This window comes from Protopterus annectens, chromosome 14.part0 (genome assembly GCF_019279795.1).
Source record: "Protopterus annectens isolate FY-2018-M chromosome 14.part0, PAN1.0, whole genome shotgun sequence".
Taxonomy (NCBI): Eukaryota; Metazoa; Chordata; order Ceratodontiformes; family Protopteridae; genus Protopterus; species Protopterus annectens.
In genome coordinates, this window is record NC_056748.1 from 813,617,771 (window position 1) to 813,638,920 (window position 21,150).

General features: G+C 43.8%; 1 protein-coding gene across 1 annotated transcript in view; it reads right to left on the reverse strand.

Annotated features, from left to right (window-relative positions):
• PDCD11 (programmed cell death 11) overlaps positions 1–21,150 on the reverse strand; it is a 1,563,481-nt gene that overhangs the window by 1,422,983 nt on the left and 119,348 nt on the right. Inside the window, 1 exon segment of the mRNA XM_044056566.1 lies at positions 19,818–19,985. Within this exon segment, the coding sequence (XP_043912501.1) occupies positions 19,818–19,985 (168 nt within the window).

Sequence of the window (21,150 nt, forward strand, 5' to 3'; positions counted from 1 at the left end):
CTTCTCTGCCTTTGAAACTCATTCATTGAAACAACACCAAAACCCACATTCAAAGAAAATGCATTTGGCCAGTGGCAGGTTAAGTTTACCTTTGGGCTGTTATCACAGGCCCCTTGCACACATTTAGGACCATGCAAAAGTTCTTTGATTCACTCAAATATAAAATCTATTAAATTATATCCCTTGTTAGACCGCATTTTAAATTTATAGTTTTAAACATTGTTTCAGTAAACAATGAAACAAAAAAAGATGTTATGTACTCACCATAACGTTCCATCTGAGTAGTTGTACTTTGTCTTCAACCTGTGGGTTATGGATCCATATCGGATCAGAGCCAGCAACTTTTACTAGCATCAGCTCTGAGCTCCAAACTCCTCCCCTTACCCATAATACACCTCCACTGCCTTCCATCCCCAGATAGATGGAGTTTGCTGAACCATACAATGATAACCAGACCTGAAAAATTTACTTGTGACCTATACTGCAGTCCGTAGACTGATTATATGCCAAGGTCCAGGGGCTAGGAGGGAGGGACAGTTGAAGAAAAATGAAGTACAACTACTCAAATGGAACATTATGGTGAGTACATAACTTCTTTATCTGATGTAGTTTACTTCATTTAGTCTTTAACCTGTGGGACAGAGTCCCCAGCTACTAAACTCCTGGAAGGCCTTCATGGAAGGATATTTCAGAGCACCACGGAACCAAAGGATGCTCTTCTTCTGGAAGTCAAATCCAATTTGTAATGAGAAATAAACGTATGAGATGAGAACCAAGCACCTGCAGAACAAATATTGTTTACTTCATTTAGTCTTTAACCTGTGGGACAGAGTCCCCAGCTACTAAACTCCTGGAAGGCCTTCATGGAAGGATATTTCAGAGCACCACGGAACCAAAGGATGCTCTTCTTCTGGAAGTCAAATCCAATTTGTAATGAGAAATAAACGTATGAGATGAGAACCAAGCACCTGCAGAACAAATATTATCCAAAGACACACTAGACCAAAAGGCCGCAGACGTAGCCATGGACCTAATGGAATGAGCTTTCACCTGACCTGGAGGAAACATGCCTCTTGTCCTTCTAGACCTGCAGGATGCATGAAGAATTCCATCTAGCTATAGTGACCTTGGAGATTATATCCTTCTATAAACCCTTTTTGGGGAAAACCAACGATCAGATTTACAGAAATTTTTTGTCCTGTGTAAACAGAATCATAACTGTCTATGAATTTTTTTTATTTATTTTATTTTACATTTGTTGACCGGGCTAGTCTGGCTGGATACATGTCCATTTTCAGCAGAGGCCCAAGGAGAAAAGCTCCACTATATACTAGAAGGTAACATAAAAATAGTACAACGGGATGCAAAATTATAAGCATGATAAGAAAATTAGTCCAATGTAGTATAGTAATGATACTAAAGCAAATTGACAATAGCTATAATTAGCAAACTTAAACGAAACTATAATTAGCAAACTTAATAAAGCTATAGTTATAACATAGAGAGATGATTTATGTTTGCAAATTCTTTGCTGTGGTAGGAATAGTACAGCCATAAAAGAAAGAAAGTAGTAAATTACATAAGAGTCTTTAGGTATTTGCAGTATTCACAATTGTTATAATCGTTTTGTGCCAGGGCAATATATTAAGAGGCAGATTAGCATAGCTGGGAGCAACCTATAAATTTGGGGGGAATAACAGGTTGCAGAGGTAAAGTAGTATCCAAGTGGATAGTAGATAGTTGCAGAAGAGTGGAAGTATTAGTGATAGGGACAAGCATAGAGGTAAATGGAGAGAAATGAGAAGAGGGTTGGATGATCAGGTCAGTCAGGGTTTGAGCAGGGGCATAGCCAGTGAGACACAAAATAGTTCCTCAGTTGTTTCCTGAAAAGTTGAGAAGAGCCTAGAGAGGTCAGTTCTATGGGAAGTTTATTCCAGTATGAGCCAATGGCGTTTGTAAACAAGGAGTCACCAGCTTTGTTGTGTGTTTTGAGAGTGGCAACTAGTAGTTTGTTGGCTGAACGAAGAGAAGTAAGATTCCTGTAAGGGACAACAAGGTTATTTAGTATGGGTGTATTAGAAGGGTAGTTGAGGATTTTATAGGTGATAACTAATTGATGTAGGAGAATAAGATTTTGGAGTTCGAGCCAGTCAAGCTTTTTGAGGTTAACACAATGATGGGTGTGAAATGGGGAGCCTGTGGCAAACCTGGCAATGCTATGATAGGCTGTGGCAAGTTTCTGAAGGTTAGATTTTGAAAGGTTTATAAAGGAGGGGGAGGCATACAATAGTGTGGAGATGAGATGAGTTTGGGCTAGAGACACCCTTGTAGATGCTGTTAGAAAGGGCTTAAGTCTATAAAGAGCACCAATCTTTTTATTAACAGCTTTGATGGTAAGGTCAATGTGGTAATCAAAGTTTAGTTGATTATCTATTGTGACGCCTAGTAGTTTAGTGGAACAGTCAGGTGTAATGATGGTGCCATTGTCAGACATAATTGAAAAGGAGAGAGGGGGGGATTTAAGGGTAGGAGAGAAAAGTAATAGTTTGGTTTTTCTGGGATTAAGGAGGAGACAGATATCTTGTAACCATTTTTCTACTGCTGTAAAGACTTGTTGGGTAGAAGAATGAAGTTCGGCTGGGGAAGCAGCTGAACAGATGAGAGTTGAATCGTCTGCGTATTGAATACATGTGGAGGTGGGAAGAGAGGTAGACAGGTTATTAATAAATATGGAGAAGAGAAGGGGTCCTAAGATGGATCCTTGAGGGACACCGATAGTGACTGGGAGCAGAGAGGAAAGATGGCTGTCCCAGAGGACTGCTTGTTGTCTATCTTTCAAGTAGGAGTCAAACCAGTGCAATGCCAAAGGTTCGAGAGAGAGACATTTCAAAGCGTCTAGCAGAAGGTGATGGTTCACCATATCAAAGGCTTTAGAGAGGTCAAGAAATAAAGCAGAGGAGAAGAGATTGTTATTGTGATTTTTGTTGATAGTGTCTGAAAAGGAGAGAAGAGCAGTGGAGGTGCTATGGAAAGGTCTAAAACCATGTTGGGAGTCAGAAAGTAGGTTATTATGTAAAAGATGATGTAGAAATTGTTGGTGTATACAACGTTCCATAAGTTTAGATAGAGGTGATAATAAGGCTATAGGACGGAAGTTGGAAAGTTCATTAGTGTTTCCTCCTTTATGCAGAGGAATGATATGGGAGACTTTCCATAGGGAAGGAATAGTGGATTCAGTTATTGTTCTATTAATTAAGATGGAGACTGGGTATGCTACTTCAGCTGCTGCAAGCTGCAGATATTCAGCTGGTAGTAGGTCGGCTGAAGGAGTGCAAGGTTTTAGTTTTGAGAGTAATTTGTGTATATAGGTTGTGGAGACTGTATTAAATGTTAGAGTAGGGGTGTTATTTTGAGGAGAGGTCATTTTGAGGGAAGTGTGGGGAATCATGGTCTTTGCTAGAGAGGTGACTGTTTCAGAGAGGAAGGTGTTGAATGTACAGGCTATTAAGTTGGGTGGAGTTTGCACTAAGCTAGCTGGAGTAGGTGTTTTGGTATTGCCTGGATGGAGCAGTTTATTGATTCCTGACCAGAATTTTTTGGGATTATGATTTTGATTTTGTTGGTGTTGAAGATAATAATTTTTTTTATCAAGATAGGTAAGTTTTTTTTGTAGTGTTTCTAAGGTATTTGAAGTTTTGGTGGTCAGTTGGGTTTTTAGTAGTTCTCCATTTTGTCCATTGTTTATTTCTTAAATGCATCATTTGCTTGGTATCTTTAGAAAGCCATGGGGCAGCTTTGGATCCTGTTCTAATTATGCGAGAGGGGGTGTGATGCTCAAGAATTTGGAGGAATGTGTTGTTAAAATGGGCAACTGCTTCCTCAAGTGGCAGGTGTTTTAGAGTTGACCAGTTATACAGTTTGAGTTCATTGAGGAAGCTAGGAATGTTAAAGTTTTTTTTGTTACGTATAATACGATAGTTGGGCTGATTTAAATTGTTGTTTTTTTGTTTGGTGATGTAGGTGAGAAGATGGTCGCTGATATTGTCAGGAAGTATACCAGTTTTATAAGAAAGAGGATTATTATTGACCAATATCCAGTCCAAGATGGCTTGTTTATTGGTAGATTTGTGAATTCTAGTGGGGGAGTTTATAGTTTGTTGAAAGGTAAAGAGGTTGAGGTGATGGGTGGGTTTGGGAGATATGCAAGAGTTCCAGTCAATGTTAAAGTCTCCTAGGATTATGGTTTCCTGAGGAAAGCTACAGGAGAGCCAGCTAAGGATGTTTTCTAGTGTATTTAAGTTGTTGCCAGGAGGGATATAGGAACAAATTATATATATGGCTTTGTTTTTATGTGGAATTTGCTGCAGAGTATTTCAGCATTGGCAGGGGAGGGAGGGAGGGAGTCAATAGAGGACACTTGTAGTTGAGATTTATAGAGTAAAGCAACACCACCACCTTTTTTGCTTAGACGATCCTGCCTTAAAATGCTATAACCAGGAGGAGTAATGTCATTGTCTTTGGTGCCTGGTTTAAGCCAGGTTTTAGTAAGACAGAGAATGTCAAATGAGTAGAGGTCAATTAAAGCATGGAGTTGTGTAATTTTATTGTTAATGCTCCGAATATTTAGGTGTGCTATAGAAAGGGAATTAGAAGAGAAAGGTGAGTTTGAACTGTTAGTATTTGGTTTTGTGAGGGTGTTAAGGAGGGAAGTGTTTGGGCCAGGGTTGGGGTGGATGTCCCCATGTAACAGTAAGAATGTTTGAGGAAGTGAAAATATCTTTGAGTTTTTGGAGGGTATGATGTAGAACTTTCCAGATGTGTGAAACCTGTTATGTGGTATTCTGTGATAGAGTGGGCGAAGGTAGGAACATGATGACAGGAGGTTAATGTAGGTTTGATTAGCTAGGGGAAGGAATGAACCTGTGTGTTTAGCTAAGCTAGGAGATCTGCAAAGGGTATAGTACTCATAGGAAGTAAGGGTATAGTATAAAAGAAGGATGTTAAATAGTAGGAGTAGATAAAGTAGCTTGAAAGGCAGGGGCATGTTGAGTTAGGTATGCTTGGCAAGGTTAGAAATTAGTAATATTTGGATGCTGGGGATAGGGGTGTGGTAGTGAGTCAGGAGTGGAGAGTTAGCGAGTGTGAACGAGGAAGGAAATTGGATATGGTGTGAGAAAATTGGGGGTGTGGCTGAGCAAGTATAAGGCTAGGGTCACTGGGGGTGTGTGGGAATTGGGGGTAGGGTAGGGGAGCGGAGTGAGCCCGCAGGGCGAACGGAGCGGGGAAGAGCCAGGGAGGGGACCAGGGCGCAGAAAAACAATCAGTGAGAAGTGAAAGAAGCACTGGGTACAGGCCAAGGTAGGAGTGGACAAAGAGAAGGGGTATAGAGAGGAGGATAGACAAGTTGGGAGAGATAGAATACAAGTTTAGATGCTCAGAGAGGTAGTACAGTTGGGTGTAGTAGAGAGATAGAAGTGGGGTTGAGACCAGGATGATATCATGAAGAGAACTAAACTCTGGTGAGATAGTTAGGGATAAGAGGTTTACTAGGACTAGGGTACCACCTAGTGGTCAGAGTAAAAAATAAGAAGAGGCAGAGCAGGCAAAGAGCAAATTACTGGGAGTGTGGGGAGGTACAGGAGAGAGTTATCCTAGGGACAAAGATGCAGTGGGAGGGTAGGAGAGTGTGACTTAGCTGCTAAAGGAGGAGGGGTGTAGGCTACTGGTTAACTTGGGAGGGAAGACAAATAGCCTGGAGTTATATAACTTAAAGATTCAAATTAGCAGGACATACTTTCAAAAAAGGACTGTTCAGGGTAGAAAGTCTTGGTGGGAAGGACAAACAAATCTTATTCAGGACTCTGTTCCTTAATTGGATTCCGCACGGGCCTGTTTAGAGTGGATAAAGGCAGGAACTCAGGTGCACAAGGCTGGAGAAATATAAGGAAGAGATAGAATACAAATAAGTAAACACACAATTAGAGGGTGAAGGTCAGAGACAGCCAAAAACAAAGTGCCTTAGAAACTGAGTCTAAAGACAAACAAATGACAGCCCCTTAACACATTGTAGAGCAGGCACGCCAGAGAAGGATTAATAAATAGCAGGAAGCAAACAAACAGAATACAGTTATTCACAAAATGTTTAAATGGGTATAAACAAATTCCTTCTATGCAGTTATTTTCTATGTAAGTCTTACACAGGACATGCATACATTATATTAATGCATCAATTGAAAACAGTTATGCAGTAACAGCATAGGTTGGTAGCTGTATCAAACAGTAGAGTTGAACTAAAGAAAAGTTACAAAGACTAATTGCCTAAAAGTAAAGATGTTAAATGGAGTCTAAGAATTCCAGTAGAGAACAACAATCAAGTACAATGCATTGGCCTGCGACTATATTATGCAAGGCAGACTCCAACAATGGGCAGTGGAGTTAAACAGTATCATGGAGAATAACTGATACTGGTATACTTATACTACTATGTTACGCAGTAAACATTTAGTAGGGTTCCAGGAAAAAGTTTGCATGGACCAAAACTATCACATCAATTCTCAGGTCATAGAAACTTACCTATCACTTTAGAAGCGAAGGGTGTTTAATAATATAGTGACATTGCCAAAGTAAACGTAAACATGAACATCCAACATGTGGAGTTTGTATTCAATCTTGTTAGTAAAATTAGGAAAAAACACAGGCAAATTGATGGTCTGACTGATATTGACTGGTGATGCCACCTTAGGAAGAAAGAATGGATTGGTTCGAAGGGAGACCTTATCTTTGTGAAAAATCATGTACAGTATTTTGATGGACAAGGCCTGTAATTCTGAAACCCTTTTTGCAGGGGTAATAGCCACCAAAAAAAGCTGTTTTCCAAGATAAAAATTTCAGATCTGCAGTTGCGGCAGGCTCGAAAGGTGGAGTGATCAAAGCTTGAAGAACCATAGTAAGGTCACATGGGGGAAACAGGATCTTTGACCGGGGGGGGGGGGCGTAACAAAACGTTGCCTTTGATGAAGGTTTTACATGGTCTGGAAGAGGCTAAAGAGGCAGAATCATCACCCACATGAAAATGAGAGATAGAAGCCAACTGAACTTTGACAGTAAAAGAACTAGCTCTGTGTTGAAATACATCAGCTAGAAAATCAAGAATGGCAGAAATAAGAGCCGTGAAAGGGTCTAAACTCCTTTGAGGAGGCACAAAAGGAAAAACATTTCCACTCTGCTGCAATAAACCTTCCTGGTTGAAGGCTTACGAGCAGCCACCAAAATAGATCTAACTGAGGAGGATAGTCCAGGAGGTCTAGCAATCACAGGAACTGGAGCAGCAAAGCTGCGAGCTTCAGGCTGTCCAGATTTGGATGAGGCACCCCCCAAAAGGGTGTGAAATTAGATCCTGAATGAGATCTAGGATCCAAGGCAGAGCCAGAAGGTGAGACCAAAGGAAGGGAAACTATACCTGGAGAGGGCAGAACGGGGCAATGAGGATCACGTTGCTCCCCAGTCGACGAGCTTTCTATAGAAACCTCAGAATGAGAGGTACTGGTGGGTAAGCATACAGAAAACTGGGAGGCCAAGCATGAACTAGAGTGTCTGTGGGGGGACTCCCCTGGTAGGGAGTTCAGAGTGAAAAACTTGCTGCACTTCGCACTGGAAGGAGATGCACAGAGATTGCAGCAAGGTTGACCCCACTCACTGAAGATCTATTCCGATACTGACAGATTCAGAGACCACTCGTAAGCCATCATAATGGTCTGACTAGGATGTTGGACCATCCTGGAATGTGCATTGCAATGAGAAAGCGACCAGTGGAGATCGCCCATTCCCACACTCTCATGGCCTCGCAACAAAGGGGGTAAGATCTGGTCTCTCCCGGTTTGTTGATATACGAGACCACTGACATGTCTGACTGACTAGCAATCGTCCCCAGAGGAAGAAAGGCATGAAGGGCCTGCAACGCTAGAAGGACTACCCTCATCTTTAGGACATTTATGTGCAAGCTGGTCTCTATGGGGGACCACAGGCCTTAGACTGTCCTGCCGAACAATGACCCCCCCCCCACCAGAGTTGGGAGGCATCCGTGGTCAATGTGGCTTGGGCCGGGGCTGGAACAAAAGGTCATCCCTCCAAAATGTCCGGTGAGCACATCCACATGAGGGATGACCGGCAGACTCGATTGAGTTGAATTGGATATGTCAATGGCAGTTCCAACAGGGACCATTGTACAGCTAGAGTCCACTGTAGAATTCTCATGTGTAACAGAGCATATGGGAGAAGAGTTATGGTTGCTGCCCTTAACACCGATTCCGCCATTGGGAGAGGTGTGTGGTAGATTAGGGAGACATGCATCCTCAAGTTTTGAACTCTCTCCAAGGTCAGGAAGATTTTGCACTGAAGAGCATTTATCCTGGCACCAATGTAGTCCCATCACCTGTACAGGATCTAGGAGAGATTTGGATGCGCCGATTGTGATCCCCAAACACAGGGAAAGAAAGTCAGAAATAATCCCTGGTTTGGGAGAGTAGAAACCTGGTGGGAGCAGTGAGGAGCCAATCATCCAGGTATGTATAGACCTGCATCCCCTGAAGCCTCAGGTGAGCCACTACCACCATCACTTTAGTACACACCCTGGGGGCTATGGTGAGACCAAAGGGTAGGGCTCGAAATTGGTAATGATCGCCTCCCAGCCGGTAGCGGAGGAACCTCCTGCAACTTCTGTGCATTTTTATGTGATAGTAAACAACCCGGAGGTCCAACGAGCACATCCAGTCGCTCTCTTGCAGGTATGGCATGACGGTCTGTAATGTGACCATCTGGAACTTCTCCTTGGCAACTGACAGGTTTAGGGTAGAGGGGTCCAGAATGGGCCTCAAGTCCCCCGTTTTCTTTGGCACCACAAAGAAAGTACAGTTGTGTACATTTACCATAAATGTAGATGTTCGTGTATTCACTGTTGCAGTCATTACATTTGGGTAATCTGCTTGCAGGTTGCCCTCAGTCGGCCTGATTAACAAAGTCTTGGGTCCTGCATCGGTTGCCGTCTCTTCTTCCATGACGTCAGGTCGTCAGGGGTATAAAACTTACAGCAGATGTCATTACATCAGTTTTTCTTGCCCCAGATGTCAGGTGCCCCCCCCCCCCCATGGGGAGCAAATAAACATAAAAACAAAAGGTACACCTCCAACAAAATGCAAATACACCAAAAAGACTTAAGCATAGTAAAGGAAAGGAGAGGTATAGCCAGAAGTTAGGGGGCCGGAGGGAAGGTAACCAGGACTGCAACAGTGAATACACTCGAACATCTGCATTTATGGTAAGTGTATACAACTGTACTATGTTCTTCGCGTTTCACTATTGCAGTCATTACATTTGGGTAGATTCCTAAAGCTATGGTTGGGAGGAGGAGTTTATATAGCATTAGGGCCAGCAATAAGGCCCAGCAAGACAGCAGTGGCAAAGCCAGCTCTGATTTAGAGAAAACTGGCAAATGATAATACTTGGTGAAAGTAAAGTATGTCCAGAACTCCAAGTAGCAGCTTCTAGAATGTCCCTGGTAGGAACACCTCGGAGAAAGGCTGCAGAAGTAGATGCAGCTCTGGTGGAGTGAGATCGGATCCCCTGGGGGATTGGTTTTCCATGGTGCTTATAGCAGAAATGAATGCAATGGCTTATCTATTTAGAAATGGTTTGTTTTGAAACAGACTTCCCCTCTGCCCCTGCAGCAAATGCTACCAGCAGTTGTTCCGATTTTCTTCGAGGTGTAGTCCTGTCCAAATAGAATCCAAGTTGTCTGTGCACATCCAAGGAATGCAAAATCTGTTCCCCTTTGTTCTGTGGACTGGGAAAGAAGGTTAGCAAATGAATGGACTGATTAAGAGCCATACTGGATACCACCATGGGCATGAAGGATGGATTGGTCCTGAGCGACACCCTGTCCGCATGAAAGATGATGAAAGGCTCCACTGCCATAACAGCCTGTAATTCAGATATCCTTCTAGCTGAAGTGATTTTGCTAAAAGGAAAGCTGTTTTCCAAGAAAGAAATTTTAAGTCTGCAGTAGCAGCTGGATCGAAAGGAGGTAGAGTGAGTTTCTCCAATACAAAGTTATGGTCCAAGGCAAGAGTTGGAGCTCTCCTGGGTGGTCTCATGTTTTTGGCCCCTCTGACGTACTGCTTGAGCAGAGGATGAGAGAAGAGGGGAGGCTCTGTGTTATAATGAGCTGAAATGGCGGAGGCGTGGATTTTAATGGAAGAAAAGGACAGGCCCTTATGAGGCATCTCAGTTAAGTATTGCAAAATCTGAGGTAAATTGGGCACCGCTGTGCTCATCCCTTTAGACTGGTTCCAGGCACAGAATCTTTTCCATTTTTCAGCACAAGACTTTCTAGTACTAGGTCTCCTTGCCTCTAAGATAACATCCATCACAGACTTGCTGAGGGATGATAGGAGTGAATTTAAATGATTAGCCAGGCTGCAAGGTTCAATGTTGGAAGCAGAGGGTGCAGAATTTGCTTCTCCTACTGAGACAGCAGGGAAGGAGTTGGAGGCAGGTGCCATGGTGGTAACTGCGACACACTGCGCAGGAGGGGGTACCAGTGTTGGCCCAGCCAGTCTGGAGCAATCAAGATCATCCTTGGTTTGTCCTGTTTGACTTTTAGTAGAACTTTGGAGAGTAGACGCAGTGGGGGGAAGGCGTAGGCCGATGAGTTTTTCCAGCTGAAGGACAGAGCATCCACTTTCCAGGCTTGTTTGTGGGGAGTCCTTGTGCAAAACTTGTCCAACTGGAAGTTCTGGGGGGAGGCAAATAGATCTATGTTTGGGCTCCCCCATTCGCTTGTCAACATGTTGAAAATCCTTGGTTCCAGTTCCCACTTGTGTGGATCCATGAGGCTTTTACTTAGTCCATCTGCCAGTGTATTCAATTTTCCTGCCAGGAATTGAGCTTGCAGGTGCACTTGGTAGCTCAAGGCGGTGTTTCACAATGCCATGGCTAGTCTGCAGAGGGGGGTAGGAATGTGTACCCTCCTGCTTGTTTATGTACCACATAACTGTGGTATTGTCCGTCTTTACCATTAGTTGTCCTGGAAGAATGTAGTCCTTGAAGGCTGTCAGAGCATTCTGTACAGCTAACATTTATTTTTGATTGAGATGTAGGTGCATTTGATTTGGGTTCCATTTGCCCTGAATGCACTTCCCTGCCAAGTGAGCCCCCCCATGCATAGTCTGATGCATCTGTAGTTAGGGTTTGGGCGGCAGGGGGTAGTGTGAACGGTAGTCCCTTGTACTGGTGGCAGGCCTCTGCCCACCAGAGGAACTCCAGGCGTAGGCAAGGTATGACAGGAAAAACTGTTTCCAGGCTGTGAGAATGTTGACTCCATAGACTTTTTAGATACCACTGTAGTTTCCTCATATGCAATCTTGCATATGGAATTAGAAGAATGCAGGAGGCCATGTTCCCCAGGGCTTGTAGTATTTGTCTTGCAGATAGCAGGGTTTTTGTGGCCACTTGTTTGAAGTAGGTTACCAAATGAATTTGCTTTTCTGGCATGAGGTAAGCCATCTGGGCAGCTGTATTCAAGCTTGCACCCAAAAATATAATTTGTTGACAAGGTACCAGTTGTGATTTCTTTTCATTTATGGTGTACCCCAGACAAGTTAGAACCCTTTTTACAAAGGCCAGATGATTTAAAAGTATGTCCTGGTTTTCTGCCTGAATAAAACAATCGTCCAGGTATGGGTATATTTGAATACTTTTTTGCCTGCGAAATGCAATTTCTGGAGCCAGGCACTTTGTAAATAGCCTGGGCGCAGTAGACAAGCCAAAGGGCAGTGCAGAGAACTGATAATGCATTTAGCCTGCTTTGAAGCGTATCTTCTGCAAGACTCCCTGATTGGGATGTGCAGGTACGTTTCTTTTAAATCTAGTGTTGCCAACCGGGCGTCTTTGTCTAGCATATGGAGTAATTGGTGAAGAGTCAGCATCTTGAATTTTGGAATCTCCAGAAAGGTGTTAAGAGTAAATAGGTCCAGGATTGGACGCCATGAATTGTCTTTTCTGGGTACCAGGAAAAGTCTGGAGTAGAAACCCTGTCCCTTTTCCTCTTCTGGCACCAGTTGAATAGCCCCCATGTGCAAAAGGGACAGTACTTGTTTTTGAGCCTCTGCCCACTGATTTGGGGGCAGGTCTGGCCACCCATTTGGTGTTGGCAATGTGTGGAAATGAAATCTGTATCCCTGGGACAGTATATTTAAAACCCATTTGTTATGAGTTCCCAGTTCTTTGCATGAAGAGCAATCTTTCCCCCCCAAGGGACGGTCAAAAGACAAGAGCTTGGGAATTTTAAAAGGAAGTCATTGATATTGTTTACCATAGGGGGGTGTCTTGTTATTTCCAGTTTTGGAAGTGGAGGCCACCCCACTGCTTAGCTTTGAAAGTCCCCTGGGACTGAAGCCTGGGGATTTTGCTGTGTCTAGGTTTGGCTTGAGAGGACCTGGAAGGGACTGGAAAGGACCAATTCTTAGTAGGCCAGTGCCTACTAAATCTAGGAGGTTGCACTTGTAGAAAATCTTTAACAGTTTTGCATAGATTTAGCTTCATCTTCCATCTTTTTAAGAACTTCTTCAGCCTTGCTGCCAATGAGGCGGTCCTGATTTAAAGGAGCATCCAACAATTTAGCTTTATCATGATCAGGCAAAGATTGTTCCTTAAACCCAGCATGCCTTCTAAGCACAGACCCAGTAACAGCAGCCCTGCAAGAGGATTCTAAAGAATCAAAACCACATTACAAAGTATGCTTTCCAACTTGTTCAGTAGAATGCATTAAGTCCTGCAAATCTTTATTTTCTACACAGTCAGGAATCAACATCATTTTCGGTTTAAGCAGTCCAATAAATGATATGTCTGAAGAAGCTACATGCGAAAGCGCTTACCTGTTCTTTACTATTTTATTAAAGTTTTGGAACCACCTCTACTGTGAACAGCTGGTGTGTTTTTGACTTTTCTACACTGCTGTGTTTTACATACCAGTTGATCTTTTCCCCTACATTGTTTTGCTGTTTGGACTTGCATCATCAATGTCTAGTACAAGGAGGTATAGCTAAGGGCCTATGCTGAGGTAGAAGGAAGTCCCTAAGCCTCTTTTTTGAATCAGAAAATTCCTGGCTTTCCCAGTGGAAATGCTCCCATAAAGTATGTAAAGTCTCCCCAAAAGAGAAATCCTCTGGAGGGGAAGCAGAGGGAATAGAATTCTCATAATTAGGTATGGACACATCCAGGTCATCAGAAGAAACAGTATCCTGATCAGAAGAGTCATAATCAAGCTCAGCCCTGGGCCTCTTGGGGGGGGGGGGTGACTACCCCTGATTAGAGTTATTACATCTTCAGCCATTTTAATCATTTGCTTTTTAGGCATAGGGGTCTAAGCATGTGGCCTGGGCATAGTTTTTTTTAGACATGATCGAGATTTAGGCCGTAGTAATGAAGGAGGTGTTGATTTAATATGCAAGTCTGTAGGCCTGAAGACACCCTCAGAAGCCAATGCCTGCACAGCGGTTCCAGACCCATCCAAGGTAGAGACATCCACGGGTTCCATAGTTGAAGTATCTCGTGGCATACCGGACTCCGAAAGGGTCTCAGTAGAAGCCTGCGAATCAGAAGTAGCAGGTATCAGGGGCTGCGAAAGCACCTCACAGAGTACCAGCGAACTGGCGACTGGCTTAGGAGAAGTGTCGTTGGTAGGTTTGGACCTCGGCGGCCTATCTCTGTCTTTATCTTTGCATTTTTTCAGAATCCTGGTAGTTGGATGGCTAACCGACAACATTTCTGGATAATTAAACAGAGAACCGAAATATTTAGTGCAAATATATACAGACGACCGATTGTTTTTAAATAAAGCACAAAACAGACAGCAAGGTAGGAATACAGTACGAATTAAAATCTTTATGAGGTATTTGCTTTCCACAAGTAATGCAATTATTAACTTTTACTAACATTGGTAAGGAGCAAGAAAAAAGATTCCCCAACGGGGTACTTAGCTTTAAGTAGAAGACTCTAAAACTAAAATTTCAGGAGTCGGCCAACCGGCACTTGCGAACTGCTTCTGCTTCGGGCACCGCACGGCAAGAAAGACTGATGTAATGACGTCGGCTGCATATGTTTTATACCCCTGATGACCGGACGTCATGGAAGAAAGGACAGCAACCGACGCAGGACCCAAGACTTTGTTAATCAGGCCCACTGAGGACAACCTGAAAGCAGATTACCCAAATGTAATGACTGCAACAGTGAAACATGAAGAACATCCTGGAAGAGAAGCCTGATCCGGACTGATCTGGGGGGACAGTTTCGATGGCTCGTTTTTGATCCAGACTGATCTGGGGGGACAGTTTTGATGGCTCGTTTTTCTAACACCTTAGAAATTTTCTGTGCTGCTGCAACCCTTTGTGAGGGTGGTATGTCCAGGAGGTGTCTGGGAGATTTGGGGGAACCCACGAAGGGGATAGAGTATCCCCTGGATAGGATCTGAAGCACCCAGTGGTCCGTTGTTATTGACTCCCATGCTGCTAGGTGCAAGGACAATCATCCCCAGACTGCCTCCAGAGTAGCGCAGACAAGCAACCCCTCAGGGTCGTTGTCTGGGTCTGTCTGAGCCCCTCTGCCTCTGGGCCGGCGTCCATTCTGTCCCCCTCTGCCTCTGGGGGAAGAAGAGCTCCGAGTGTCCAGTGAACACTGACTTCTGGAACCACATCTTCTTTTGCCCTCTCTGGTTCCAGGAAAAGGACCTTTGAGGATTAGAGAAGCAGAGCCCGACAGCTGACAGTGTCTTCCCATTCTTCTCACTCTGGACTAAGGTCTCTTTGACAATCTTACCAAAAAGAGTGTAGAGCCATCATAAGGGGCATTGGCAAAGGACGCCTTGAAGGGTTCTGAAAATTGACAAAACCTGAGCCAGGCGTTGCGCCTCATGGACATGCCGGACCCAGCTGCCCTAGCCGCTCCTTCTTTAGCGTGTGAGGAGTTGCATGGACGTATTATATACTGCTTTAAAAGTGGCCATCATCGCGGAGAATTAAGCCTTGTCCTCCTGTGTCATGGACTTGGGGGGGGGGGGGACTTCTCCAGCTCCTTTACCAGGTCGCGTTGGAGTCTGGTGAAATGGGCCGGTAGTTCAGCACCCTAATCGAAATGGTAGCTGAAGTATACACCCACTTCCCTAGGCAGTTCATCATCCGCGACTCTCGGTCAGGAGGATGGACCGTGGAACTCTCCTGAGCAAGCTCTTTCTTAGTGGCTGCTGCTACCACTATGGCATCTATGGGGGAGTCCTTGTTCCATGCTGGTCTGTCTATGGGGGGGGGGGGGGGGCTCAAGACCTTATCTGGTCTTTTTGGGATAGATTCCATGGTGTCCGGTTCTTTCCATGCCCGCGAGGTGACCAGATCCACCAAAGGATCTGTGGGAGGGGACACCCAGGAAGTAGATGGGCCCATGCCAATAAGCCCCCAGGAACACGGACTCATCAGAAGAAGGTTTGGGGGCAGACCAACCTCCCCCCATTGGTGCAGGATTTCCAGGACGTCTCCAAAGACATCCTTGGGAGGTGACCTAGGGGAACCTTCTCCATCATCCAAGTCAGTGTCCTCAGTGAGGGACTTGGGAGTCCAAGTGACTCCTCTTGCACGTATGCCTGCAAGGTACCTCTACGGTGGGGCTCTCCGGGGGGAGCTCACAAGTCACTTGTTCCTTGCAAGGAACCATCTGTGGCTCTTCGAGCACAGGCTGTCCCTCTGGTAAAATGATAAGGACCGTAGCCAGAGCCGAGGGGGGTCTGGGTGGAGTCCGAGAGGGCAGTCAGGGGTCTCAATCCAGTGGTGAGAACCCTTTCTACCACAAACGCCAAAGGAGAGCAAACTTCCTGAGAAACCAATAACGAAACCGGTCTCCCCGGGTCCAACGAGAGAATCTGAGCCGGGATCGAGGTGGACGGAGCTCCAATGGAGGGAACCTGACAAAGTCAGAGCTGAAGGAAAGGGTTCCACCCCCTCGGATCAGACACCCAAGCTCCGGTTCTGAGAGCGGCTCGGAAAAGAGCTGGTCGGTTCAGATACGATCCAGGCAGCTGTTTGCATTGAGGAAGCAGATACCTTCGGCGCCGACCCCCGGAACAAAGCCAATCTCGGATACGAGTACTCTGAACTCGAAGGTTGGATCAGAGAATGGGATATAGGTTGGAAAAAGGGAAGCGCACCCCCCCCCCCCCGAGTGAGGGGGGGCTGGCAAGACCCCCAAATCTGGATCAGAGTACAGATAAACCTCATTATTTTATCCAGATCAATGTCCGACAAGAACCAGGTGGACCTCGACAAAGCCACGGACTCCAACCTGGCGGGTCTGGGCACAGAGGCCCAAGAAGCTGAATGCGTCTCCTCCAGCTCCGGGGAGAACCTCAGAGATCTGAGCAGATGGGGAGTCACGGATCCCTGGCGTCTTTGTAGGTGAAGTGAGGTCCAGAGACCTCTCTCTCTCCCTTTTCCCTCACCTTCGACTCGCTCTCCCTCGCTCTACCGCTTTTCTGCTCCACTACCACAGGCTTTTGTACAGGAGGTAGAGTCCCAGCCTGGGAGGGAGGAGAAGCCAGAGGGAGAGATGGTCACAGCAGCTACTGTGACCGAAGCCAGAGACGAGGAGACAGATTCTCAAGGGGGGAAGAACACCTTTTCAAGGCCAACTTGGCCTTCCTATCTTTAATGGTGCGGGGGTTGAAGCCCAACCATATGCTGCAGTCCAAACTCAGATGGGCCACGCCCAAGCACAAAACACACAAGAGTGTGGCCATCCACAGGGGACAATTTATGGCCACACTCTGTGCAACGGTTGAAAACAAGCTTTTCAGCCATACTGCCTCAGTAGAAAGAAGCAGTTTCTTTCTAACTGTCACACTCACACCCACTCACCACATTCATAAACAAAAAACACTGAGGGGGAAGGGAAGCTACAATCTACACAACAGTACAAACTACTCTAACTATCCTAAAACTCTAACTCGACACACCAAGCGAGGGGAGGAGAAAGGGGACCTATACTAACGCCATCTAACAAAAATCTGAAGAAAAAAAAGATATTCACAAAGGTTTTTCCCACTTGACTAAGTTGGAGCTCAAAAGACACGATGCATAAGCTATTCGCAGCAAACGAGATCTGGGGATGGAAGGCAGTGGAGGAGTTTGGAGCTCTGAGCTGATGCTAGTAAAAGTTGCCGGCTAGGATCAGATACGGATCTGTAACCCACAGGTTGAAGACCTTATGAAGTAAACTACAGGTCATACGAACCACTAATAACAAAGTTGCCCAATTCGGAACATTTCAACTATAAAAGGCCACTCAAACTTCTGTCATTACAATCCACCAATATCAGTCAATATGCACAATCTCTGCAGAACTAAAAGTCATCTGAATAATTTCACATTACAAAAATCTGAATCTAATCAAGAGGTTACTGCTAGGAAAGAACTTTATATTTCAGTGTTTTCCTCTACAAATTCAGTGCCTGCTTCCCTTGAATAAATTGCCCAAGTTACATTAAAAAATGTAAACTGGTCTGTTGAAATAGGGAATGGATGGCAAACTGAAAAACATGTTCATGGTTAACAGGCATCTCTATCTAAAGAAGGACATAATCAGGACTGCAGCACCTTAAAATACTAAATGTATATGCTGCGGGAGTAGAACCTACAGCCTTCTGCATTAACACGCAAGTATGCTACCTGTTGTGCTACTAACAGTGCTTTAACACTATACCACAACAGTGAACATATTTGCTGAACAAAACAGTTGCACATTTTAAACAGACTTGGCATGAGCAGCACTAAACTTCTCTTCCAACAAAAGAAAATACAGCTAAAATATCAAATTCCCTACTGCAAATCAAAAGCATAAAATGAAATGTAAGGGAGGCTTGGACATGCAATGAAACAGAATCTTTGGTAAACTGTGAGATGCAGAAGAAGGGAAACAAATATTTCAGGATCTACTGCAAGTACCAAAAATGTCAAGTTTTGCAGTGTGCTTTTCAGAGTACAGTTGGAGTCACTTTTTAAGTTGTTTTTAACCTTGCATTTATGATTGCAGTCTTGACAATTATATCCAAGTACAAGCTACATAAAAGTGAGCACACATGATGGTCTTTATTTCCCTTTTTAACAGTATGTTTTAAATTGACATCAGAAGGGTAGTTCAAAAACCGAGACTAGCTTTTAAACAAACGAGAGGATTCCATACTTAGGAGTAGATAAAATAATGTATGTAAAATGCTGCCAATGCTACCACCAAATGACATATCTAACTAGTGTAAACAAAAGGTTCCACTGTTTCAAAATACTGACATTTGGACACAGCTTGTGCAATCAAAATAATTTAGGGATTTTTGCCTAGACTTTAGATACAGTTGTATGCTAAAGTACCACAGCCAGTAAAGATGAGATCTGTTTTGGGAGGCAAAGCTCTCAACCTCTAACTTGCAGAATCAAGGACAAATCCAGCAATAACCAGGGACACGTTTTACACTAACAACACTTAAAACCTGAGAACTTGACAGAACAAGACAACGTGAATTAACACATTTTCAGAAGCAAATGATGTCTATGACTAATTATAGTCACTATTTGACAAGTGAATTCCACCACCTTTACTCTCCCAAAACAAATAACTAATTTAGGAGCGATTAAGAACAGATTGAAATTCTGAGCCAAAATCAGGGAGAATTTTTCAGGGAGAATTTTGAGTTATGTTAGAAGGTATACATCCCTAGCCTTTGTGTATCCGAATTAAACAAAGTGCGAAGAATGTTCAAATGTCTTAACCTATGTCCCATTAGTGATACAAACAAGTAAATAAAAGCATTTTCAAGTAGTTACCACAGTGATCATATTACATAAAATATAGACAAGCTACCTTACATAACGATAATGACCAACTGCCTCGCTGTTTGTGGAAAGCTAAAAACTCGTGTGACAAGTCCCATCTTGAGAGACAGGCTTCGAATTTTACTACCTTTTACACAAATGAGTTTCAAACTTCTTCTCTAACCCAAAACAAGGTTCGCAAATGATGTGAACACAAATTTACAATGCTTCCATGATGAATGCTGTACAACAAGGTTTCTCGCTCTTTTTCCCAACATGCAAAGCACAGGAAGAGAGCAAGAGCCAAATCAGTAGCCATCCAGCCAGCCACATCATGTACGTGACTGTGGATGTGGGAGTCCGATCCCCTTCCAATTTACCGCAGTTACAAACTGCATAGACTTCTGGGCATCTGTATACTGATGCCTTCTCTTCTTAATCTGGACTGGTTTTATAGCAGTCTGGATTTACAGAAAGTATTTTTTTTTAAACTCTGAACCTGCCGAGCATGCATATGCGCACAGTTTGAGTTCCAGGACTTTAACAGCGTGGCAGTCAGACTCGCAGTTCAGCAGTATAATATACTAAAATTTTATTTTTAAAAGGTTAATCTTTTGGTATTCTTTTTCTTTCTTTCTTTTCACAGCTGGGGGGCTGCAGCCCTGCAGTCTGATAAAAAAATAAGGTGTCCAGGGGTGGCTCGTGCTGTCATTATGTCCATCTGAGACAAAGTCTAATAGAATTGCTAGAAGAAAGTGAAAAAGATTTCAGTGTGAAATTAATCCCCAAATAAAAAGGCATAAGCCTGACTAAATTAAGAAGCAAAACATTTATATGCAACTATGACAACTAATTTGCAGATGACCATTTATTTGCATGCACTATGAAGTTCTGCTACTTGCCTTGGATTGACCTTACCTCCAGCAGTTCTTCTGCTTCCACTTGCTCATTAAGGATTTTGCTGTATGCCTCAGAAATGTTGGTCAACTGTACATATCCTAGAAGTCCATTTGGCAAACTGATGACCAGCTCAAAGTCGGTCACTTCCTTCACACAGCCAAGTATCAAAGTTCCTACAGTTAGTTTCTAGAATACCAGAAAATAATTTTTTGAAATATTTCAGTTACAATGTAGCATTTCTTCAGTTAAGCCATAGAGAAACTTTAGTATCATACCATTTGCAACATATGAAGAAAAGCTAATTCCATGGGGAAATTCTGCACGTTTACGTACAACACATACACTTTTTTTTTTTTTTAGACTGAACCCTTTTCTGCCACATATTTATAGCAATATAGCACAAGTGGTGAAATAATTGTAGCCTATTACCTTGAATAAGCACATTAAAGCTAAATGGGGACAAACCAATACAGGTCATGACAATGTGCTTCTGTACTCACCTACTCATCTGTGATTTGGGGGGGGGGGGCGGTGTCAGCATCTCTATACTAATGTACAATTACTGCAAACAGATAAAGGTTAAAAACAAGCATCACTGTTCTAAATTAATACAAAACAGTCTTGAGCAACATGCCTCAATGCAAGAGTTTGGTTAGGGGCTTTGACCAATTATTCCTGTTTAACGATTAAGGGAGTGATGATATTACAAGTAAGGGAAGAATGCATCTCATTACATGCAAATTTGGCAAGTAAATGCTTAAATACAAACAAATAAAGCACAACTGTGTGACATAGGATGTTACTAGGCTACTGGCCCTGAAGCCCTTACAAGTCTAGCCAAGAATTTAGCCCATGTTCCAACAAGTCAGCACCCAATGACCCTGTCAAGCAGGGACACAGGTGGAATTCCCCAGGTGTATTTTCTGTTCCCCATCCAGTTATCTAGGTTGCACTTAGAGATAATAGGGTACTCTGCTTGACGTGGAGAGGTAGTCTATTCCACAGAAGGCGCAGTCTCTGGGACAAAAATCTGTCCCGCCAAATCCTATTTATGTGACAGACCAGGTTGTGGTCTCGTGTGTGCGTTACTCGAGTGGAACTTGACTTGCAGATATGCAGCAGTCCCATCAAGGTAGGGTTTGAGATTGCTTTCTATGCCAGACACAGGTCATTTCTGAGCAGTCTGTATGAGACTGAGCAGAGGGACAGGGCTTTTAGCCTGTGTAGGTAGATGTTTGAGGCCCTGGATTCTCCTGGTGAGGAAACTCTGTGGTCAGTACAGCTGCTGCGAGTACATGCCAAAAGGGGTGTTGTACTCAATAATGGGTCTTTTAAGGGAAGAATATAGGGA